The 26,263-nt window shown below is 43.9% G+C and overlaps 1 protein-coding gene across 1 annotated transcript in view; it reads right to left on the bottom strand.

The window, feature by feature from the left end:
- Positions 1 to 659: 659 nt before the first annotated feature.
- FGD5 (FYVE, RhoGEF and PH domain containing 5) overlaps positions 660 to 26,263 on the bottom strand; it is a 397,552-nt gene continuing 371,948 nt past the window's right edge. Inside the window, exon 21 of the mRNA XM_069206301.1 lies at positions 660 to 3,796. Within this exon, the coding sequence (XP_069062402.1) occupies positions 3,760 to 3,796 (37 nt within the window). The 3' untranslated portion in view covers positions 660 to 3,759. The remainder of the gene's footprint in view (positions 3,797 to 26,263) is intronic.

Genomic DNA, 26,263 nt, shown 5'->3' with positions numbered 1-26,263 from the left:
TGCCCGATTCTCTGTCCTATTTTTCAGATTTGTTTTAATGCTGCAATTTATTTAAACTCCGAGATCCTTCATGGCAATTGATTTCTACGTCATTTGACTGACTATTGAGGCTGTAATATTTGTATTCTTTCTGTATTGCACTTTAATATTTTAATAAACCTTCATGTCATTTCAACTTTCTGATATCAATCTCACTTTTTCTGTCACTTTTTTACTTTTCAGTTATATTTTGATGCTGTTATGAATTGTTTTTCTTTAGGGACATATTGCCTCGTTTATTCTTGGGGATAACACCACCCCAGACCCCCACATCTGAATGCTATAAGCATTACATCTATCATGCAGATTATATGAGAGAATAGCGCCAACACATTCAATATGATAAAAGTGCACTCCTGTTATATTGTTTTATTTTTCATCTGCTAGCTCAACGGGGGGGGGGGGGCAACGACCCTCTGCCACTATGGAGGAGCCATTATCAAGAGGGATTATTGAAAATGTTTTGGCCAGGGCATCCAAGTATGCTAAATATGGAATAATTACTTAGAAAATAATTTACTAATAATTAGGATCTAAAAAAAAAATCATACATATTGCGTGTACACCTTTCTTCTTGACAATAAAAGCCAACACGAGCAGTGATTTAGTATTTATCACGAGAAAAAGATCTGAGGAAAATATGGTAAATAAAACAGAAGGTTTAATAAAACTTTGAACAGCTGATCATGTGCAGTTGGTAATTACAGGCTTTCCATTTAGAACATTCAACCAACTTAAGTACAAAGTCACTGAACCACTTTCTGAATGGTTATCTATTGGCAACATTCACTTAGACCTAAAACAACTGATTGACCTGACGCGCAAAAAGAGCTTCTTGCCTCCAGGAGATTACAGGCTGCATCATTCCAGCAAGTCTAGATGGTAAAACTGCAACATTAATTCCCTGTGGTGTTAGTAGCTACGTTTCTACTCACAGCAAATAATCAGTCACGTTGACAATAGTTGTACATTCACTTGGCAGTCATCAGTAACACACTAGATTCCTATGGGATTTATCTTGGAAAATGCACTGGGGATGAAGTAGAACACATTCATGTTGCACCATCTGCGACGGATAAGCCCTTGAGGTGGGGATTTGTAAAACTAACATTAAAATTACCTTTACATAGGTGCCACCATTGGTACCCCGGGGGTACAGCGCTTTTCTCAGTGCCCCAGGGTGCCTGTAAGAGCCTTACTTAGTCTACCGAATCAAAGTAATGGACAGTATGCATCACCGGGGGGCATAGCTGCCAGGTTTGCCAGGTCCATGTGTGATGTGCTGCCCCAGTCCAGGTTTTTTCCTTTGGATGCTGGGATTTATAGCCCCATTTTATAATGGAAGAAACAAGACTACAAGTCCCAGAATTCAAAGAAAAAACCTGGACTGGGGCAGCACATCACACAGGGACCTGGGAAAGTTGACAGGTCTCCTGGGGACAGGATCCTCTGAGACGAGATGGGGGTGTCAGTGGGAGATAAGGCAACCTCTGGGACACTACGTGCGGAGAGTGAACTGGGGTGGGGAAAGAAAGAGGGAATAAGGACCTTGGAACACAAGGTGATGGACCAATGGGGATATGCAACCGGGGGGGGGGGGGGGGAAATGAGAGCTGCTCACAGGAAATACAATGCACTTGACCACTGCAATCATCACATCTGCTGCAACTCTGACATTTCCTAACAGTCAACATAGAAAAGGGACTAATATTGTAGAAACTCTTCAATTCCTGTACTGGAGAACCAGTGGATCATGTTCTAAAATAGATGAAGCACCATTTTGGATAAAAGAAGCCTACACCAAGCTTACGCAGGAGAACACTATGTGATGCATGCACAGCAATCGAAGCACTCTTTGGCAGATCAAAGATTCATTAATCTTCTGATAACGTCCTGTCTGATGGCCTATGTTCTTGAAATAGCAATGCAATCATTCTTTCCTAGTGATGTTAAAGCCCCAAAATGCTAAACAAACAGATCCAACAAGATATCAGTCAAGTCGTGTTGCATCAGTTACATAAATAATAAAAATCAATTGACTTCTGTTTGTCCAAGACCAGTGTTACTAAAAATCATGCTCTGGATTCAACGATGAAAGTTTCCCCGCACTTCCCTGCATGCTCAATTTCCAAATCAATAAACCAAGTTCTGGAGGTTCCTAAATTTTTAATTAACAAACATTGTTTGGATTGGGAAGACTATACATATCATAAAATGAGGATTTCTCCAGATGTCAGGTAAGGCAGTCAACAAAGGATGCATCATTTGATCATGCTACCTAATTCCGCACTGTGAGGGATGAGGTACAGCTTGTAAAGGACCCCGGACTATAAAAAGAAAGACTTAACAAGCAGGAATTGAGAGCGAACAATCCACCTTGATAGCCACATCAAAGCAGATTGTTTCACTTAAAGTGCAGTTCTTCTAAAAAAATCTGTTAATTCACAAGGAATAATATTGTCCCCAGCAGCAGACAGTTTGCTGATGAGATTCTGCAGATAAATTTGAAATTTGAAATGGGAACAAGCGATTGACCAAGTTCTGCATGCTGTTGGAAGAAGGTGAATGCAGGGAGGAGTGATGGTTTACTAAAACAAAATGCTGATAGGTTGGCAATCCTCTGACTTGTGCACTGGGTGTTTCATTTCCACGCAGAAGTTAGTAGCAAAACTTTGTGACTGAGATCTAGTTGCTTGTTGAAAGGAGTTGGTGGCCACAGCACAGTTTTTAATTGGTTTCTTTGAATGCACCACCTCAGTGCTCCCCGTCCTTGTAGGCAGGCTTATCAGAGAAGTATAACATTCAACTGGATAACAATCCACTGAGAGTGGTCGGCGGTGCAGTGTTTGGATGCTTCCATTACCCAAGCTGTAGCTTTATAAAGAACATCTGCTGTCAAACCTCACCTTCCATAAATAGGTATCTTTACACACAAAATACATGTAATATCTTTGTGGGGAGGAAAGGGAAGGGGTATTAACAATACTTCAAAATTTTAGTTATATCTGACTAGAAGATCTTGTGAAAATGAAATGTTATAATGTTCATCATAGCCTGAGTTGAAAGGTGCTATCCCCAGTGGACGGCAAACTGTTCAGAGTAAATGATCCTGAATATGGGCCAAGTGGTTTGTGTCATTTTAAATGCCTGCAACTGGGTTGTAGCACCATGGCTCACACTGCAGCCCTCCAGCCACACATTTCTGATGCTTCGTCGAACCCTCAGTGATTTCAAAGACAATCATTTCAGATGAGGGCATCAGCTTCTGGAATCGTGGCTTACTCCGTCTTTCTGTTCCTGGTTTGCCTTTCACGTTCCTTCTTTCTAGTAAGTAAAGTTCTAGCACATATTAATCATCAGACACACCTTGGCATCCTAGCAAATTCATGTCAACTTTGATCACTTTCTTTGTTGTTCCTGATGTTCAAAGTTTGGAGACTAGTGCAACTAGAGCTGTGGACTCACACTTACAGGAACATGTGATTGGCGATCCAGAATGCTGCAAAGCAAAAGTCCTCAATTAAAAGTGTGTAGTTATGGGAAGGGGTGTGACATGATGACAAAAGGGAGAGCAGCAGAAATCCGGAGTTGGTTAAAGTTCCACTGCATGGCAAGAGGTTTGTCAGTGTACTGTTCATCCTCTTAAAACAGGAAGCAAATTTAGGGAACAAATATGAATATAACATTGTCTTTATTCTAAGCCGCCAGAGACAGGAACTGCTATAATACAGTTGCTTCTTTCATGGCTTCAATCCACCTGCAAAAAAGACAGAAGATAAAGGAAAGTATTAGATAGATTCAGAATCTCCAAAAAGAGTGGTTAAGAGAGCAAATAAAAAAAGACATTAGAAAAACAAATTCGGTTTGCAGGGATACACTGAAGGATCAGAAGGTGAAGGAAGATTGAATTTGAAGTGCTGAGATCAGTGAACCATGCAGTGGCTCGAATTTGGTAATTATGTTTGCTGTGTAGTAGAATCATTGCTTAGACACTAATTTGTGGACAGCACTTCCCTTAATACAAGTCACAGAGACCCCTACCCATGAATCATACACAAGCACAGACTTCCTCTGCATGCTAGACCTAAGGATACAATCTCTCTCTTCCTAGTCATATTTTTTTGTTTGAGCAGTTACTATTTTAGTGATATGTCATACATGGCATACTCTAATCCCTGTATAACAGTCTATCACTTATTTCCTTATTACAAGTGAATTTTAACACATCTAGTCACCTGTAATATAGAAGTTATATGCCATTGAACATTAATGAGTTGTTACAGTTGAGTTCTGACATCACAACGCCTTCTTCCAGAGCCAGTATCTAGGGTGAAAGACAGTTTGGGGAGCATAATTGCTGCCACGGTTTAGAGAAACAGGGACTGGCTATTTTTTGCCTGATATTTTTTTCCAAAATGAAAAACATTCAGCAGAAAGGAGATGTTTTATCACTATATAGTTTATTACAGAAAATACAGAATCTGTTTCAACACAGTATTTTTTTAAGCTGACTTACATGAAACTGATCTTCATGACTTTTGGCAAAAAACACTAACTGCCATTTAATGTGTTAAGTTTTATAGTACAGGTTCCGCTTCTATTCTTCCTGTCTGAAATAAATATGGAAGAGCAAGACACCAAGGATTTAAGCGATTTGTAGGAAGGGTGATGGTGTGACCACATATTATAATTACAGCCTTGTTCGCTCTCGTTTCTCTGTATGGTCAATGACTTGCAACATCCTTATAGTGTATGGCAGGGGACACTTTATCTCATATATAATGCTGCACTGTAAACACTTTAGGAAAAGCTCTTTTATTTCTGGCAATGCAAGTAATATAAAGTCATAAAAACGGTTTCACACGTTCAGCCAGTCACTGAGAGTGACATAGAATTACTTAACTACCCATGCAAGATCTAATTGCTTTTTGAGGAAGTAAAGCAATGCTGCAATTTGATTTAAGGCGAAAATGTGCCATTGTTTATATGTGATGGGCCCCATTTTTGCATCAACATTCAACTACTGCAGTGTTTTGCATCAGTCCTTTTGCAAACAGAAATGTTTTTTAAATTCAGCCTGTTTTTTAAAAAAACTTGACAAGGTAAAACTTGACAAGGTAGATCCAATATCATCATAGAAATATGTGCTATGAAACTGTATGAAACTGTTGACAACAGAGACTGGAGTAGTGTGGGGGTAGAGAATGACACACAGAAAGGCTGTGTAGTAGTCCATAAAAACTATCCACCTTTACAAGATCTCCATGCACAGAACACCACGAGGCCCATTTCAGACAATCTGATTGGCCTTCCCACAACCAACTAATTGATCATTGTGATCTGTCCCATATGATTGGGCTTAGGGTGGTCAGAATACCTGAAACAGTTTCCTAGGTGCAAGCCCAGTCCAGAAAGCCACTTAAAGTGGCTGAAATTATGTGTATTTTAAGTGGCCCAGGAAGAAGCAAATGTTGGCTTACAGATTAAATGAATCCCCAGTATTCAATTCCAGGGGTGGATGGCATGGAATGATGGCAATGTCACATTTCACTGAAATTCATGCTCACTCTAGGGTCATTGCACTTTTATGTATCAGGTGCTTTGCAGGAATTATGCATTCTATATGTAATTCATTACTTCACTATAAGTCTGAGGACCAGTTCTCTGCTGGCCCCTGCACCATATGTCCACACCAATGAGTCATTCTACAATGATGCACAATGACAGAATACCATTCACGACTGCTGCTGTCTTTTTGTGCTCTCCCTCCCCTAAGCTTGATAACAGGTCTGCGGCACCCCATACACAGAAAAGAGTAGCTGACTACTCCGCTTCCTTTTGGGTGGTCTGTGGTTTTCCCCTGGACAGATCCACAGTCATTGCATAGTGTCTCTCTTTGATCCATCTTTGGTGTGATGGCATTCATCTTCTTATACCCCATCTTATAACACACTGCAGGAAGTCTATTATGTTTGGTAAATACTCTTTTAAGTGCCATAATCTGGCCACACCTGGAACTTCTGCAGTGTGCTTGTGCAGAGTAGCATGGTGCTGGGGCCCTCGGATACAGCTGAACACTTTGGCTTCAGAAGGTTGCGCAAGACCCACCTATTTAGGGAATCATACTCTTAATTTGCCGCAAGCAGCAGGGGCGTGGTTCCAGCATCAAGTGGGCCTTGTACCCATGTATCCAGAAGCAGTCCTTGAGATGCATGTGGATGCATCGTGTATTAAAAGGAGGTCACCATACCACTCCACAACACAACTCAATCCTCATAACAAAACACATTACATGTATTCGTAAGCTCTTCGCAAATAAGTGACTTTGATGATTACAATGGAGAAGATGTAGACAAATTGCCAACAATTGAAACAGGGATGGCAACAAACCAACTCAAAACAATGATACGTGAACGAGAAAGCACTCTACTAAGGGCAGAGCCATGGACAAATAAAATATACTCATTCTATGTATGTTTTAAAGAGTTTGTAACAGCTGTGCAGACAGCTGGCTATCAAGCCAGACCTAAAAGCTACTGCTGCAGTAAGTGAGGCAGCGTTAATATCTGAAAAGCTATGGGTGAAATATTTATAGACAGGCAGGAAGCATGGGAGAAGTTTTCTAACAAGGCAATCAAAACTGTAATCACCCCATGATATCTGACAGCTGCGCGTGCTGTAAAAAGACTATTAATATTTAATCACGCTTCATCCATGAAGTCTTGCCAACCTTCTAACCTTTTTTTACCGTGTGAGAGAGGTGGTCGGGCCTGGAGAAGGCAGCGCTTTGAGTCTATGGACAGAAAACGTCATGCAGGGGGTGGGCCGCGGAGAATGGGCGGAGCTTATATGACCATCATGGTTTAAATAGTCTCTCCTGTGCTGCCCAAAATACACAAATAACAGCTTAGGATGCCACATCCCGTGTCCTGAGAACGAGGAAAACCCTGAAAGGGATTTCTCAATAGTGCCGACCTGACAGAAACAAGCTGGAAACCTAGTCTTTGCAAGGAATTCCATCTCACAAGTCCCCTGGTTGCACCGCCAATGGGACAATTTTTTTTTTTTAAATGGAACTACTGTTCCTGGTGACTTGTTTCTATGCACAGTGGAAATCACTAGATTTCATCTAGCTACATTATAAAGGGTGCAAATGGAAGAAAAGCAAAATGGAACAAAGCAAATAAAAAAATTTAAAAAAATTACAGAAGAAAACTCGGTTTAGGTCCCAGCAGAGGGGTCTGGTGCCTTTTTTCCTTGCTCAGTAGCGAATAGCATACTTCCTTGCACACCCAAGGGTGAAAATGAAGTTAATCAAAATGGGGCAAAGCACATTATTAAATTGAACACATTTTTGTCCCCGGTACATGGTACCTTGCTTCTCGGGAGCACCTACAATTCATAGCTTGGGCTGCTGGGAGTGAAGTGTAAAGTTACTGGTTGACAGGGCCCTAACCTTTAAAATGCCTCATATGCAGAGCCGGCCCCTCTGCTATGGCAGAGGAGCGTCGACCCGCTGCTGGAAGCAGAAAAATAAAGGGATGTTTTATTATCCCTTTATTTTTCTGCTTTCACAGGGCGGGATGGAGCCAGCATCCTCCACGTCAACAAGTTGAGGAGGAGTGGTGGCGCGCTTCTAAGTGCGCATTGCAGTTTGGCCGGCCGACCGAGATTGGTCAAACTGACATGTACACTTAAAATTCTCCACCAGGTAGTGCTGCACACCTGGGTGGAGACCAAGCGCAGTGACCCACTCCCTCCCTGAGCAACATTTCTGCCTGCTCAGGCCAATCCCGGTGCTTCTCTCATGATGGTACCTGCATGAGAGAAGTGTTGGGATTGGGTGGGGAGGGAGGAAGAAGACGAGAGGCAGAAGGAGCGACGGAACACGAAGGCAGCAGGTAAGTTAATTAATTGTTTTTATTGTACCCTTGCATGCTGCCCCCCCATCCCTTCCTGGCTGCAGCCACTACTGCTTTTATAGCCATAAAACTCTACGAAATTAGCACCAGAGTGGTGTGCCCTCATAGGCCTTGGATTGGAATCCAACAATGCAAATAAAACCAGGACGCGGGTGATCTATTTTCAATGCTAAGAATGAGAAGTACAAAAGCAAGGATCCCAGCATCAGTGATGTTATCCCTAGACATTGCAAACCAGCCTTGAAGTAATAGGGGGTAGTTTGACTTTTCCCAGAAAAGTTCCAGAAGGGACCCATGGCCAGAGTTCTGTGAGGAGCAAAGGGTGCCATAGCTATTCTCTTCCAGGGCAGATGTGAGTTGCGGTGTCCAGCAAACTTAATCAACATACTTTCCTGGATGAAGTCTGTGCTCTGAGAGGCTGTTTCAGGCCTTGTCCGGAACAGGAAGATACACCTGTCTTGGCTCAGTTGTCTGCATCAAGGGCTTCTTGGTAAAGGTAAGAGAATAGTTACTTGGTGACAAGCTGTGAAGGGGCCAGACAGAGAGAACAGAATGTAAGTTAACTTGTGGAGACTTGTAAAAGCTTTGTTTTTGGAAGGCTGAGGGATCAAAGACCCGCTGGCGCCCCAGCTGAAGCTTTGGAAGCAGTGTAAGTCTCCTCTACACTACACTCAGCATCGGCTCCTCCGCTATGGCAGAGGAGTATTGCCCCCCTGCGAGCAGTAGCAATCCTTTAACAACAAAACGATAATCAACTATGTTTATTATTGTTTCATTGTTAAAGGGGTGGGCCACGGGGGATGACGGGGACAAGGGGGAGTGCACTGTGCACTCCCCTCAGCGTGCATGTGTGCTTGGCTGGCTGTCTCAGGCCGGCCAAACACACATGCGCACTGTGCTCTCCCCAGCCCGGCACTGTGTTGCCGGCTGGAGAGAGCAGGCACAGGCTCCCAGTCTGCCTGGGAGCGCCCTGGATGGTATTCTCCAGCCAATCCCAACCCTGCTCTGAGCGGTGTCAGGATTAGCTACAGAGCAGGCTGGGAGCTTGTGCCTGCCTGCAGTGACCAGGAAAGAGGTGCGGCGGAAGAGCAGGTACGTTTTTATTTTTAAAAAAATAAAAAAATGTTTTTGCCCCGCTGTCCTGCCTCGCGCCACCCCGCCACTCTACCGCGCAGTGAGTTGCGATTGACTACACTGTTTCTATTTTACCCCGGGATGTCATATCCTTCTGATATTGAAAAGAGAAACTGTGTGGGAGGCAGGGTTGTAGCTTCGGAGGGGGGGTTTGGGTTGTTACACTCCCCTAAAAATATATTCTGTAGTAAATAGTTGGGTACAGGTGCTTTTAGTCGGATATGGTGAGATGTCTGTCAGGTTTCACCCTGGATTTTTCCATGCCCACACTGACAAAAACTCTCTCTCTATCTCACTCTCTCTATCTCGTCTCTGCCTTAAAACCTGGTAGCTTGAAAACTATTGTGTTTTAAGTATCCCTAACAATCCGCACTCCTCTTTCCACTGCCTCTTAAGCCGTCCTCGTGTCCTGTCTCTTTTATAAGGTATTTTTAAGGTTTTATGCTAGTGTGATTGTTGGGATATCTGGCGCTTAGACACCCTCAATATTACTGCCCAAGCTACACCCTTAGTGGGAGGGAATTCTATAAGTGGATCCAAAAGAAAATACTAGACGTGCAGGAAAAAAGCAAGAATAGATGGATAACCCTGAATGGGCTGCTTCATTCTTAATCATTCGAGCAGCTTTCATGGCTCACATTCACATGTGCAGGGTGAAGTTTGGCTAGTGTCTGAGTCATGACCCAGCATGGTCTGGCCAGACAGTTGCCCTCCCTCCTTCAGGAACCTGAGAGTGTGGGTGGGGTGCAAACCCTTGCTCACAAATGTGGCCTCTTTTAGTCTAACATGAGTAGGTCAAGTCTGGGCAGTCAATGATTGTGCAGTTGCTGCTGAAGTTGTCAGCCTTCATGGCTTTTCCACCACTATATCTCACTCAGGTACATTAGTACAGCAGTATTATCCCTGCCTTGAAAGCTGTATAGGAAATGTTCTTATCACCGACTTCCTTTCCTTATCAGACTCTTCAGTTGTCCATTTGGCATTATTTTACTCATTTTATCGAACCCCTTGTGCATGGTGCCAAGCGGATTACTCATCCTTCTGGGATCACCCCCTTTTTGGTTCAACGACCACAACACCCCACTGCCCTTCTTGCTAGGCTGGTATGATGTAGTTTTCTATTTGTTTTGGTCTTCTTATGGCCTCTTCCATGCCCAACCTAGGACACCTACTCTCTGTTTGCTTAACAATGCCACAATGGCTCTTTGTGTCTAGATGGCCCCACACGGTGTATATACCCTGAAAGCTTGAAAAGTGCCTTGAGGGGCTGAGTCACTGTAAACTATGAGCGTTCTATCTCTCACACTTTTCCCCATCACCACTGTATTAAGCACTGTGCCCCACGATAAGAGCATCACTGTGGTCACTCATGCAGGACACTAAAAGGTTTCTCACATAGGATCACAACACTCTTCCAACCATACCTGGTGCATGGAGGAGCTTGCTAACTGTGTGTGAAATTGCTTTAGGACCCCACATAGTTGTAAGTAAACTCCACATGTGACATTGGCTCCTCATTGTGTGACCGTGTGAATAGTGCCGATATTGTGTGACACACGATGGCACAGTGTGAGCTGGCAGGCCTGTCGAGTGTCTCTGCTTCATTCACTGTTAGGCTGAACACTTCCTCACAGTTTGGTGACCTCCCAGCGGTGCTGAACTTTGACCTTAGGACCCCAGCTAGCATAATAAGGAGTTGCTTGTTTTTCATGGTATCTTTTTGAAGGGGAGGGGGAGGTTGGGTATTCTGCACATGGATAGAACTTTGGCCTTTTCAGAAAAATATGGGGGTCATTCTGACCCCGGCGGTCATGGACCGCCGGGGCCAGGGTTGGCGGGAGCACCGCCAACAGGCTGGTGGTGCCCCGCAGGGCATTCTGACCGCGGCGCTTTGGCCGCGGTCAGAAGAGGAAAACCGGCGGTCTCCCGCTGCCCATAAGAATCCTCCATGGCGGCGCAGCTCGCTGCGCCGCCATGGGGATTCTGACACCCCATACCGCCATCCTGTTCCTGGCGACTCTGCAGCCAGGAACAGGATGGCGGTATGGGGTGTCGTGGGGCCCCTGGGGGCCCCTGCAGTGCCCATGCCAATGGCATGGGCACTGCAGGGGCCCCCGTAAGAGGGCCCCACTTTGTATTTCAGTGTCTGCTTTGCAGACACTGAAATACGCGACGGGTGCAACAGCACCCGTCGCACCTTCCCACTCCGCCGGCTCCATTCAGAGCCGGCGTCCTCGTGGGAAGGTTGATTTCCACTGGGCTGGCGGGCGGCCTTTTGGCGGTCGCCCGCCAGCCCAGTGGAAATCCCAGAATCACCGCAGCGGTCTGACGACCGCGGTGCGGTGTTCTGGCGGGGGTACTTTGGCAGGCGGCCTCCGCCGCCCGCCAAGGTAAGAATCAGGGCCTATGTCTTTGCCGTTCATTAGCACAATTCTAACCTCCCTCTAACTTTTGTTTATTGCTTACTTTTTTGAGGTGCTGACGAACTAAACAAGCATCGGCAATGCTATGACGTTTAACTTTTGTAAAGTGGAAAACTTTTGGAAAGGGCAGATTGAGAGACTAGGGGGAAAGTGCAATTCTAGCGTGTCATGGTGAAAGGACTTTCAGATCCCCAGGAAACAAAGTGAGTATTGTTCTTGGATGTTTGCTTTTACTTTACAACAAGGTCTTTTGAGGCTATTTATTGAAATCTGGTGTCCTGGTGGCAGTGCTTAATTTGTAAATAAAAAAGGTGCCGGTGCTCAAAGCCCTCCTCTTAAACACGCGGCTGCTGCAATTAAATGTGCAAACACGGAATACTGAGGCAGCGTAATCCCGAAGCCATCTCGGGCCTCTTCAATCCATATAAAGCCACTCCCTGCCCTTTCAGGTCACTCTAGCAGCTTTCTACTGTTTCCATTTGTGACGCTTTTTTGTTTTTCTCTTCCTCTGTCTTTGCCATATGTGTCTTTTGCTCGCAGCAAATGCTTGAGGCAGAAGAATAAGCCCCGGCCCTCAAAAATAAGTGCCGGTGCTCAGCACCGGAAGCAACAAGCACAAATTAAGCACTGCCTGGTGGCTCTGTGAGGCGGGTCCATGAAGCGGCCAAAATGGAGCACCAGTTTCTAACAAACTGTTGCAAATGTTTGTGGCTAATATTCACTAGGTCAGAGCAGTATTTACCATAGAAACTACGTGCACAGACCACATGCTGTTAGGCAGAAATGTGAAAAGATTGGTAAGTGTAAGAATTATGGTACGCTTATCTGTAGGTTTCTACACACCGGTTACCCATCCGTACGTTACTGTCCATAAACTGCTTGGCTGTTATTGACTGTTAGTGGCCGTGGTAACTAAACCAGGGTAACAGGGTACCTCTCAACCTTGCTGGGTGAGATCTCATGTATGCCACTACTCACGGTAGGAGAGCTCAGATATGTTAACCCCAAGATGACATTATTTCACATTTCTCAGCGTATTTGAAGCAGTATCTTAGCAAGGATGACATGGAACTCACCCCGACACAAGCAAGGCAAGAGGCAACTTTGACTGCTGTCTACTGTTAGGATGGTAAAAGACAGAAACTATCAGGGTTCAATGGGCCCCAGTGCCACTGCACCTGCTGCGCCAAGAGTAGCTAAGCTCCCGATTTGAACCCTTATGTTTAATGCATGCCGGGCTTTGCTAAAGATTTTATTACCGGGTTAGTTATCTCTGAGCTCATTTGAAGCACTGAGTATACATCAATGCTAGTGCTAAGTTCTGTTTTTCACGGTAAATTGCTTCGATGCATGGCCTTCCATCATGCTGCATTTCTCGCTTGGCTGTAAAACTGTCTGTCAGCAGGAAATCGTGCCAGGTTGCTCTGTTCGGCGCCAGAGCCTCAGAAAAGCAGCCCCAATCAGCAGCACAAAGCAGCAATGTGGGTGAAGAAGAGAGGCTGACTGGTGGGTGGATGTGAAACCCTCAGGGCATGTGCCATCCGCCCAAGGTGGGTGAGTTCTGAAGTTTCTGTCAGCAGCAGAGTGCCAGGAGTCATGAAGGTAGTGCCAGGGTTCACCTTAGCATGCCCTATTTTCTGTGGTTCCCATATATTGTCGTCCCCCTGATACCTGAGCCGCAAAGAGGTAGAGTTGATGGGTAACAGAAGAGACAATGATTCAACCTTTGAATGTTATCGGGTTTAAAGGGGTGTATGATGTCACTTAGGCGACTGCTGGTATTTTGGTGAATTGAAGTCCATGCAGTCAAAGAGAATGAAACCTGTGTGGCAAATGGAAGGGATCTCAAAGGGATAAGACCTGGATACTCTGTCAAATGGACAGATTACACAGTGGACCTCTATGATTATATTTCCTGTTGTGTTCATCCGTGCCTCTGGAGTCATTATGTGTGACGATGAGAGACAGGCTACGCAGGCAGGGCTGGCTTTAGGCCTGGTGGCTCCCTGTGCGACAGTTTATTGTTGCGCCCCCCCATCCCATGACCTCCTCCTCGGTTTCACTCACTACCACCCGGCAAATGTGCCCCTCATCTCTCCATCGCTCCCCTTTCACATACATTCATGTGTTTTAAAGCACTTGTTAAGGCTGGATTTACTAATCCACTCAGCTAGCCACATAAAATATAGGGTCATATTTAAGAGCCCCTAGCGCCATGCTAACGTCACATTAGCATAATTTTTTATGCTAATGTGGAGTTAGAAGGCCAAAAACGCTGTGCCATATTTGCAAAGTGGTGGAATGCATGCATTTCGCAACTTTGTAACTCTTTGCGCTACATTATGCCTGCCCCAGGCATAATATATGCAATGGGGGCATCCCCTGTTAGGGGAGGCCAAAAAAATTACGCAAAGAAGTCTGTCACATTTCTTTGCGTCATTTTTTTCCGGCACTTTTAACACCTGCTCAGAGCAGGCATTAAAAGGAGGCTTCCATTGGTTACAATGGGCCTCTGGGTGCTTTGCAAGATAAGCATCAAAATTTTTTACTCTAATCCTGCAAAGCGCCGGACTAGCGTAAAAACTTCTGACACTAGTCCCTTAACTACCGCCATGGTGCACCGCATTTTAAATATGGCGCACACATGGTGGCGTTATGGGGCACTAAGGGGTGCAAGAAAAGTGGCGTTGCAGTGCAGCGCCACTTTTCTTAAATATGCCCCATAGCTCTGTTTTTTGCAGCAGGCACATTAACCCTCTATGCTACTTTATGGTGACTCAAAGCTGCCAGTATGCAAAACTCCCATCGCTCTCTCTAGCAGGAACGTTAACCACAAGCGGTATCTTGACATTTTAATTGTTTCTTGAAGGCTAAACGCACAAGGAACTTTTCAGCAGGTGCGTTTAAATCGTAAATTTCAGAAGTTATTGCTAAACACAGCGCCCCCCTGAGGTCGCACCGCTCGCACCGCCCAAAAGCCGGCCCTGTACGCAAGCATGCTCACACTCACCTTAGAGCAGGGGTCTTCAAACTGGGGACGTCAAGGGACCCCGGGGGGGCTACAGGCTCTGGCCAAAAGAAGCATTATGCAGATAAAAGTGCTTTGTTCTAAGCAGATACAAATTGATTGCATTTTTGAAAAGGGAACAGAACTTAACGGCAATGTTTAAATTAGCCTAGACATATTTAAACATTGCCAATTTATTAGAATAATTCTGAAAAATTCTGATGGGGGGCCCAAGATTTTCTTTTTTCACCTAGGGTGGGCCCAGCATTAACATGTTTGAAAACCACTGCCTCAAGGGAAACCATCTACAGGGCCCAGTAATAGCTTTTGGAATTCAATAGACTTTAACAGATGGACCCTGTAATCTCAGTATAAAACGTGTCTCTAATTTCCTTCTTACATTCAAATTGTGATTTTTTTCAGTCACCTGTAATACCAAAATGACGTAAGTTATTACAGTTGAATTTTGAAGTCGCATTGCCTTGTAAAAGTGGAAGAAGTCAATGTGAGAGGCAGGTCATGGAGCATCATTGCACTGCTGTTTGAAGAAAGAAAACGAGAGCTAACTTTTCATTTTTATTGTCTGTTTTTTTTTTTAATTCATAGGGATCAGGAGAAAGGAGAGCTTTATGACAACATGTTTATTTTTTACACCGTTTGTTATGAAAAGTAAGACTATCCCGACTTTACTGCTCATTCTGACCTTTTAACGTGGTTAAATTCACTCTTGCAATAAAACACGAACTGCTGTTTAGTGTGGTTAATTTTGCGCTCACGATTTCCCTTTTATTCGTGATGTCTACAGCCATAGTATCTCTTTCATACGAAGAATCGGGACTACAATGATTTAAGAGGCTTTTGGGAAGAGTGCTGATGGGTCCATGTATTATAAGGAATAAAATACTCCCTGTCATACTTTGAAAGAATATTGTCACTCACATCAGAGTTAGATGACCGTATGTCGGAACTCTGCCATCTGACTCGTTATTCTATATGGGCACGGAACTCCTTCGTAATGTCCTTATAATTCTGTGTACACTTGGTGAAGCATTGGAGACATTCCAGGAATGTATAGGCCTCAATGCGCGACAACGTGAGAGAGGGTGCTGCCTATCCAGTGGGCACGGTAACTGAAAAATCTGTCTAAGGCCCATATTTATACTTTTAGCACCGCATTTGCGCCACTTTTTTACGCAAAAGCAGCGCAAACTTACAAAATACAATTGTATTTTGTAAGTTTGCATCAAAAAATGATGCAAATGCGGCGCTAAAACAGTATAAATATGGGCCTAAAATATACAGCATTTACCACACCCACACAGGTTTTTTTTGTGGGCTTTTTTCTTGCTCAAAAATGTACAAACAGACTTAGCTGTAGCATTGCCTCGGCACCCACCAACGCTCACCATCCCACCCTTTGCCTTACCAGCTCATCCCTGGCCTCAACCTCTCCTCCGCATCACCATTGAATTTTATTATTGTCCATGGACGCCCTCAAGTGGCCAGTATTGAGTACTGCTTTTACTGAGGAATGTAAACCACACATCTTTTGTGAATCATTCGGAAGGGGAATATATGACAGCAAAATAGTCTGTCTGTTCAGCTAGGGATGATTTTGGTATGGTCTACGGCACTCATTTCAAGAACATAATCGCCTTTTACTTCTCATTATCTTCTCTCCATCTCTCACCCCTCGTTTTTTTTTCTCGCCCCCCTCGCTCTTCAGCCCTCATTTCTCACTCTTCAATCTTTAACTCACACCCTCTCTTCTCACTCGCCGTTCATCACTTCTCTTCTCTGATGTTTGACTCTTTCAACGATCTCTTCCCACACTTTACACACCAGGGGCACGATTCACAAAGGTAAACGTAGACCAAAAGTCTAAGTTTAGTCCTAAAGTCTAACTTTCTTCGTAGTAAACTTAAACTTTTGCTCTAAGTTTACATTTTTGAATCGAGGCCTACCTTTCCATTCCTCGCTCCTCACCTTTCTTGACACTCTTCTCATCTGTCTCTTGTTATCCTTCCCTCATTATTCCTCACGCCACATACCGTGTTTTTTCCCCCTCACTCCTCCTCCTTCACTCATCACCCCTCATCATTCATACTAAACCTCAATTTTTCCTTATACTTTCATATCTCACTGTTCATCTATCACTGCTCATTTGTTCATAGTTCTCAGCCCTCAGTCCTTTTTCCTCAACCTCATCCCTCACATTTCAATTCTAGCCCATCATCCCTCACCTGTTATCCATATTCCTCACTCCCCATCCTCACAAGTCATCCTAAATTCCTTGTGCCTCAATCATCTTCTATCACTCTTCACCCCTCGTTGTTCAAACCCAACCTCAGCCCCCTTCCCTCATACCTCATCCGTCACTCCACATTTGTTCCTAGTTGTCATTCCTCGTTCAGCACCCTTCTCCGTCCCTACACACACCCCTCTCTCCTTGTCCCTCAATCATGATCCCTCACATTTCAGGATTAAGGACAGGTGCTTCCATAAGGTGACGTAAGGCAGCTGCCTTAGGAAGTCATCTAGTGCTGGCGCCAACATACTAGAAAAGGCCAGTACTGAAAATGCCATTTTACATTTAACAGAAGTCAAAATACAGAGTCATGACAATCTCTAAACAGTCCTCGACTCCATCCACCCTCAGCGTGCACTTTCGAGCTTTCCAAATTTGTTAGTCGTTTCATGTAGTCCAGAAAATATCAACTAAATTGACACCATTTATGTAAAAATAATGATGGTGCAAACAATATATGATAAATAAGTATGGCAACTAATTATAAAGAAAAGTCAATATTTTTTTTTTAAACGAGTAGGAACAGATGAATGTGTCATTCAACTGGCTCTACTTCTGCAAAATTTGCTGATTTGCACTGTCTTTCTACCTTTAACTCTAACTCAAATGCCATTCAATAGAATCCTCCCCTTTTGCTGATGGTTACGCTTCTTAAATCCTCTCTCACTTTCCCTATATCAGTGTCACCTAAACAGGGCCTCATTTTTTATGGGTTCACGTGACCCACGAAGCTAGTTGTGTGCTAAGTTGTAAAGTCTCTAACTTTCCACCTGCATATTTGGTATATAGAAGCGGTCTGTTTTGGCAGCACAAAACTTTTCTGACAAAGTTCTGTGGGGGGACTGGTGGTGCTTGGCTGAAATTTATATATATATATCATACACACACATATATATATATATATATATATATATATATATATATATATATATATATATATATATATATTACTTGCCTATATCTTTTGGCGCCGGTTGATGAATCTTCACAAAATGTTCCCAAAAATGTGATGCTCATGTGAGCTGCTGTCTGGAGCCATCAATCCATCAATCGGGGGCCAAGAAAAGGTGGGTCTCAAAATGCTTTTTCCCCATAAATTTTTCAATAGGAATTTTGAACAGTGATAGCACTCAAACTACTAGACGGAATTACACCAAATTTGGCAGAAAGGTAGCTCTTGGTCCAGAAAGCGACCTTTTTATTTGCTGTAAATCCATTCAGTTTTTTTAAAGTATTTAAAGAAAAAACTAATTTGTATATTTAGGGATGAGAAGGCCTCGCAAACTCTCCTGATTTCGTGCTGAGATCTGATTGGCTGCCAACACTTCAGCAAACAAGTGTTGCCAGCCTTGTTGGAACTTGGCTTCAGCCGAGTGCCAGACAAAAATGTAAAAAATAAGAAAAGAAGCAGGGTGGGGACACCCTGACCCCTTAGCTCTGGTGCTGGGGTCCCAGAGTGCCCCCCAAAGCTAAAAAGCTTTTTAAAAAATAATTTTGGCCGGGGCTTCGGCTGCTTTATAAAAACAAGCTCAGGCTCCCCCACTTGTTTAACTGCAGCCCCAGGGTGGGTCAGGTCCTGGGGGCGATGCCATATTGAAAGCGGGGAGGCTGCCTGGCCCCCTGCAGCCCTGGGGACCACCACCTTACCAGGGCACTTATGCAGAACTAATGCAGGGGGCCACCGGACCCCACCCCGCAGCCCCCGGGACATCACCTCCTTGGGGCACTTGTCTGAAACTAATGCGGGGGCCACCTCCCTGGGGCACACATTTTAAAACACATAGGGGTCAGTTGTGGACACCAGGGGACCGCCACCTCCCAGAGGCTATTGATGTTGGAGGAGGGCCACGCAGCCCCCTCAAGTAGCCATTAATGGCCTGGTGGACCGCCACCACCCAGGGCTGGCTCATGCTATGTCCTAGTGAGCCCACCCCGGGACATAGCTTTTTCCTGTGATTTGGTGGGAGCTGAAAGCGCCCACAGAATTACAGGAAACACTCCGTTCACAGTGAGGGAGAGCTGTCAAAAAGCCCTCCATCACTGCGAGTGGAAATTTGCTCTGTTTCCCTGCCTGTGGAGATGTAGGTAGGGAAACAGAGGAAACATTGCTCTCACAGAGAAGAAGCTTCCTTAGCAGCTCCCTCTCTGTGACAGCAGTGCCGGCTCCCACAGGAAGCGGGGAACCGGCTGGGACAATGGGGCCTTCAGGTTTCCCTTGCATTCCCCAACATTGTCACTGGGTGCCCTGGGGGCATCAAGGTCACATGACCAGGCCCAGGGGATGGGGGTCCCTTGGGCTGAGATCGGCCCTAAGGAGGTGGCCATGCGGCCTTCTTCCCGCCCAAAAAAATTAGACCAGGTCCTGGGGGATGAGGTCCCCGGTGGGCAAGATCGGCCTGGGAAGGGTGGCCACACAGCCCCCTCCCCCAAAAAATAAATATTTGTGCTGTTCCTCGGTTGATGGGGCTCTAGGTCTAAGATCGGCCTGTGGATGGGGGCCACACGACCCCCCTCCCCAAAAAAACAATGACATATTTAGGCTGCGGGATTGGGATCCCCGGGGTCGAGATCGGTCTGGGGAGGGGGCCATACAGCTGCGCAGCATGGGGTTGGGTAGTTATAGGGGTTGGCTGCTGGGCCTGGCTGCAAGCCAGGCCCTGCAGCCAACCCCTGTTGCGCACGGCCAAGGTCTGTGCGCCGTGTGGGGTTGCATTGTGATAGGGGTTCACCTGTTATAGTTACAGTTATCTCAAGTAACTATAACTCATGCCCTAAAGTAACTATAACTCACGCTCTTGCCATGCACCGCTAATTACCCTACAAATTATGGCACTCATGACACCTTTGATAGTACACAAAGGGAGAGTGTAAGGGAGCGGGAAAAGACACCCATCGTACTCGACTCCCCAAACACAATACTAAATCACAAAAGAGAGTACGGGGTTTTTTGGAATTACGAATGGATTGAAAGTGTGCTAGTTGCGTCACTATACCAATCTTAAATCTCGACTAAAGATACAACGAGGGGTGGTTTGAGGTCTGTGGGGGGGGGGAGGGAAAATTTCCTTTACGGACTAGGTGGTCTCACACACTATATAGTGTCATGCTTCATCATATGACCACCTAGCCCCACCCAGGTAGGACAATACCACCTTTTTCCTACTGCGAATATACCTGCAGCGCGCTATAAGCATCTGCAACAGGGATCCAACGCCCTGATGAATGCCCAGAGACCCTCCATAGCTCAAACACAAGGGCAGAAACATGTCGGCTACTCCCTCTAGATAGGTGACCTTGTGAGTCATTGTTCTCACACTGGTCTCCCACTTCTTTTAATCACACCACACAGAACCTTCTATTAAACTCACCCTGGTATCTGAGTAGGTGTTTTTATTCCCATAGCATAGCTGGATCCCTACTTTCCAGAAATCTAACTAATTTACGCACTCCCTCCTGTTCCTTCAACAGTGAGGTTGAGTCCGCCCAGGTGGTATTGTCCTACCTGGGTGGGGCTAGGTGGTCATATGATGAAGCATGACACTATATAGTGTGTGAGACCACCTAGTCCGTAAAGGAAATTTTCCCTCCCCCCCCCCACAGACCTCAAACCACCCCTCGTTGTATCTTTAGTCGAGATTTAAGATTGGTATAGTGACGCAACTAGCACACTTTCAATCCATTCGTAATTCCAAAAAACCCCGTACTCTCTTTTGTGATTTACTCATGACACCTTTGACAACTTTATTGATAATATCAATGTAATATTTGCAGTAAAAGTTTTGACGAAAAAACTGTGTATGGCAGGGGCACGAGTTATAGTTACCTTAGGGCACAAGTTATAGTTATTTGAAATAACTCTTACTACAACAGGTGAATTCATATGGTTTTGAATGTTTAAAATGTGAGCCTAACTAGAACATCCCTGAAACCTTTCCAAAAACGATGAGAAAAACTCGTCGAACCAGCTGCACCATATCGTAATATAGAATCAATCCAAGTCTGCAAAATAAGGAATCAAATCTTTCCTATGAAATCCACTGTCTTATTTTATGCGTTTGTAGATGAAAAATGCTATCTCCCATAGAAAACAACATGTCAACGCATTTCGGCAAACTGCCTTCTACCGGACATATTTTCTCCCACACATATCGTCATTATAAAGGTACCTCCTGTGCACCATCATCTATTTCCATTATACTTTCCAGTTTCTAAACATGGCCGCCATCTTTAAAAGGGATAACTCACTGAATCTCAGCCAAATAAATAAATAAATAAATACCTCTAAAATTCTATAACAAGTTCACATACAGTTCTAATTATTAAAACGGAATGATTCCAGAATCAAATACATTGTACAATTATACTGTAGCATATATTCGTATATCGTATGATCATTTTTAAACACTTATCTTCTAAAAACATAATATCATAAGCATTTTACATAGAAAGACATATCATCTCATCTGAAAAATTCTATACAAAAAATTATATGTGAAGACTGATTATACCACTACAGAAAATGTCAATATAGATTAATATAAAATCATTCCGTATATTATCACATCAAAAACTACATTAATCAGAACAAATTGATTAACAATAGAAGGGGGTATTTCAATTGTTCATCACAGTTCAATTCTGCATCCAAATTATCTAATTATCCTGGACTGAATTACCCCTTGTTCTATACGATGAGGGCCGCTCTAGAATTCTGAATGGATACACGGGCCTATGCCCTAAGTACAACATGCAATTAAAGTGCTATGTGTGATGGATAAAGTCACTAGTGCAAAAAAGTGCAAAACAGGGCAAAAACGTGCATTCTCAGAGGCAATTAATATGTACACATTGAATCATATAATATTGTAGTTAAAGATTATAGATATACAAAAAAAATTTTTTTTAGAGTTGCATAGTAGGGTCTTGGGTATCTGGAGGATGTGGGTTTCCACATAAGGGCTATTCACAAAGTGTTCGATACAGAGCAAAGTCTGTGCGTCCAAGGAGCTTAGTTCACCTAAGAGGGTGTGTTTGTCTGAACAGTAAATTAAGCTGTACATGATTCTGCACAGTTTAGTACCTACTTTCATATCTAAAAGGTTGTACTGAAAAATAGAGTCATTTGAACAGTAGTAGGTTGAATGATGGCTTTAGTGATGACATCTATCATGTAATTTGAGATGTCATTGAACATGTCATGAATGATGTAATCTGAGGTCATAAGCAGTGCATGGCAGGGAGCAAGTTATAGTTAGCTTAGTAAATTATAACTGGTTGAATTTCAGTGTTTTTTTCGGGTTTCAAACCTGATGTTATCGTTGACATTTTCACCTTTCTATAACGCCACTTTAACCTTTATTTATTCAGTGAATTCTGGTATTTTTTGGAAAATGTAAAGTAAGATTTTATTACCATACTAACTATAACGTCATTTTGACCTTTTTTTGTGTGAATTTCTGGGTTTTTGATCATTTTTACCCAACCACGTAACCTTTTCACCCTGCGCATTAGAGAGTTGAACACAGGACCTGCGGCCAGGACCAGCATCCAATCACGGCCATCCGACAACCCCCTGCTAGCAGCCAGTCCTCCACCGATCCTTACCACACATTTTCTGTTTTCTTTTACATACTTTAATTTTTTTTGGGGGGGGTTTAACGGTACTCCTGCAAGCAAGGACCCTGTGTGGCTCTCGTGGACCACATAAGGTCATTGCTGGGTCTTACAGGAGTTTTGAAGGAGATCTTGTTTCATCCCGTGGGTGTACCGCAGGACTGACGACATGAAAATATAACTTTATTTTTGGTTTAGACCACTCAAATGCTAGGGGGACAGGGTACCCCTACCCTGTCCCCTTATTTTTAAATTTTTCATAAGTTCAGGACATGGTGACTAAGAGCTCTATTATGAGTCTGGTGGTCACAAGACCGCCAGACTTGCGGTGGCGGTTGGACCGCTGTGGCGGTGGAGGTCCGACCGCCACATTACAACACTGGGGGTCGGACTGCCAAAAGACCTCAGTCTCCGCAAGGATCTTTGATCCCGACGTGATGACAGCGGTCGTGGTTGTAATCAGCCATGGCGGCACTGAAGTCAGCATCGCCATGCTGATTACAGCCATGTTCTCCACCAGCCTTTTCATGGAGTTTCAAACTCCATGAAAACGTCCCCCGTGTCCCTTTGCACTGCCCATGCCCAGAACATGGGCAGTGCAGGGTCCCCCCTCTGCAGCACTGCTGTGCAGACAGTGCTCATTCCGAGAGTGCTAGGGAAGCCCTCTGTGCGACGGCATTGGACTGAGCTCCATGTGGAGTCGGTGGGGAGACCACCAGCACCGTGGTGGTCTCCTTATCAGGAGTTTGGTGGCCAGGTTTTTCCGACCGCAAAACTCATAATCAGCTCCTAAGTCCCGAGTCATGTAATTGGGGCCACAACATTTCTCTTCATGTTGCTGCCAGCCAATCAAGTTGCTCGGTCCAGTTGTACCAAAGTGGCTGACGAGGAAAAAAGCCCTCTTAGACAATCAGATCACTCAATTTGTTTTAATTTGCGATCCCACAGGACTCCTGTAGGAGTCTCGCAGCACCAACTGTCCAGATATCGCTAACATTTGATCCTTAATTTCCCTAAAACAGCTGAACAGATTTACACCTAATCACACAAAAATGCTTTCTGAGTAAAAATCTAGTTTCCTGTTAAATACGGTGTATTTCTGTTCAGCTGTTTTTTCTGTATTGACATCTAAAATTAATTCCTATGGGAAATTGCATGGGGAAACACATTTTGGGACCACTCCATTTTCTGGGCCATCTCTTGACGGGTCACCCCAAAACTTTTTGGGAAGGAGCTGAAGTGGATGATGTTTTTGAGAACGTTTTGTGAAGCTTCGTCAAATGGCACCAACGTTACTCCCAAAACAGCTATTGAAAGGAAAGTCCTACTTAACTGTAAACATCCAGCTTTGTAGAATGGCTAGAGGAAACTGAAGTATTCAGTGTACAACATCTCCAAGGACATATGGTATCCCAACCCCAGGCATAGCATGGCACTATTCCTGAGATCTGTAAACTCAAGCTACATTCAGCCTCGGTTCAGGTATGCAGCTTCTGTATTTCTCTTCTAAATCTGGCAGATTTATAGCTACTAGTAATTAAGGCTAGGTTATGTATGGAATATATACAAAGCAATATAATGCTAATTTTTTCATTTTGTATAATTTGTGATCTTTGCTACCGAATTGCTACATATATTGTAAACTACTCTGGCATGTAATAAAATGCATAGTATATGTGTCTGTATGTTTTCTGTGTAGTAATGTGGAAGTTGCAGGCTAAGGGGAGCCCACCACATATGTGTAGAGTCCTTGGCATAACTGATTATTCGTTCTATTATGGGCTTTTCCTATACTATGGTATGAGGGAGTGGCTATGAGATACCTGCCCATTTCCTCCACTCTGCAACCCTCGTGGCCAAACAAAATATAATGCAAGTGACTAACACCTTTGGCACAAATCAGTGCAGCATGAGAGAAAGTGTACTTGTTCTATTGAGGTGTGATTGCTCAGAAAGTTTTATGGGTTCAGACATAGAGTTGACTCAACATGGTAGGGCAACTATTACTTCAGGCGACCCTGTGCTGATTTCAGGGCTTGTTGTAAAGTTTGGGTTTCAGGACCGTGTATGGTCAGGGTAGGCTTAAATAATGTACACCATTATATGATAGGAAAACACGATACATGACAATTCCTGAGCATAAATGTCAGTTTAATTACGAAATTAATGTTCACTATTTACAAGGGTATACAGCAAAAGAATTCAGCTTCACATGAGTACCTACAAACAAAATTTACAAGCCAAACACTTTAATGATGAGCACAAGATGATGGGGAAATCGGAATCTGTTTAACATGCCACAATAGTTCTTGCCTAGTCTTGAAGTAGCCACAATGGAACACCGGTTCCGCAAAATAGACCAAATGAAGGTACGGATCCTACCCCTGGTCAAAGTGCTGCATGCGTGTCACCACAACATTTCACTTTGATGTTACTATGGCAGCAAGCATCACCCAGTGACTGACCTTGGGGGTCATGAGGAAGCACATCAACTGACATATCAGCTCTGCTAGCAAAGAGATGCGTCAATAATACAGGAGAACAGTTCTACAACGCCGCTGACTATCCCAATGTAGTGGACACCATGGATAATACGTAGGCATTTGGTTCTTTGAAAACTCACTATGCACATCCATTAAAAACAGGTTGCAACAATCCAGAGAAGTACATATCATGTGCACTGTGCAAAATCATCCCCCAACCTACACCACTAACATCCATGACTGAGTCCACAGCTTGTGCAGGCTCAAGAGGTCTAATATTTTTATGAAAACGTTATTGGTATTTCAACATTTATCGACCACAACTTATTTGAGTAGATTCCTACAGTATCTTGATGAGATCAAAGTAAAATCAAAACAATTGCAAGGATATTTAGTACATCTTTTCAGTATCTACAGACTGGCGGGATCCACAGTCATGTCATTCAAGCATAAAACACATTTACTCTGTATCCCCCCCGTCTAAGTCAGTCTAGCGGGGGACCCTATTTTGACATGTTTGTGTAGGCAGCCACGAGCTTCGTACATGGGTATGTAAAAGTCCCTGCATCTATTTACCCCCATCTAATGCTCAATAACAGGCCTAATAGTAAACACGACATTTGGAGCCTAGCGCTGACTTGTGCATAAAATGTGAAGGAGAATTAGCAGTAGCCCCAAGTAACAAAAGTGTGATCCATGAATCACTGAAAGTACTCAATCTCTTTACTGTTTCAGGTGTATTTTGATCAGATGCTTTGATTTTTTTATAGGAATTTGGCGTTCCTCGTGTCTGCCCCCTCCCTACTGTCCCCATAGGTCATAACTGGTCAAATACACCTGAGATCACCGAAACTTTAAATTCCATTAATAGCATGATTGAAGTAAAGCAGAAAAGACATACTGCAATAAACGAGACCACAAGCCATCAAAGAACTTTGGCCCAATGGGTAGCAGCTGGGTTGGGATCACGCTTAGATCCCTTTCTGAGATCACACTGTCTATTTTTTTTCTTTATAAAACATATCAAATTAAGTAGAAATTGGAAAGGAAACGCTTTTAATGCATTTTATCTGCTCCACTCTGCTGTACGGTGCCAAGTGGTGCATGAGTCGATTCAAGATGTGACCATCTGGGTCCGGCATTATGCTATTTTTAGCAAGCCAATGGTGACAGAAAGTGCCAGTGTATGGCTGCGCTGTATAAGGCGTGAATGTGAATGAATGAATTAATATGTAACTTATAATGCTGCCCTAACTGTGGTGTCCTAGTACAGGATACAATGTACAGTCAAGTCACCCACGAGAGCTAGTCCTGATTGAATAGGCAAGCCAGTG

Source organism: Pleurodeles waltl, chromosome 9, assembly GCF_031143425.1.
Source record: "Pleurodeles waltl isolate 20211129_DDA chromosome 9, aPleWal1.hap1.20221129, whole genome shotgun sequence".
Taxonomy (NCBI): Eukaryota; Metazoa; Chordata; class Amphibia; order Caudata; family Salamandridae; genus Pleurodeles; species Pleurodeles waltl.
Note: the sequence above shows the minus strand (reverse complement) of the source record. Positions and strands in the feature narration are given on the sequence as shown.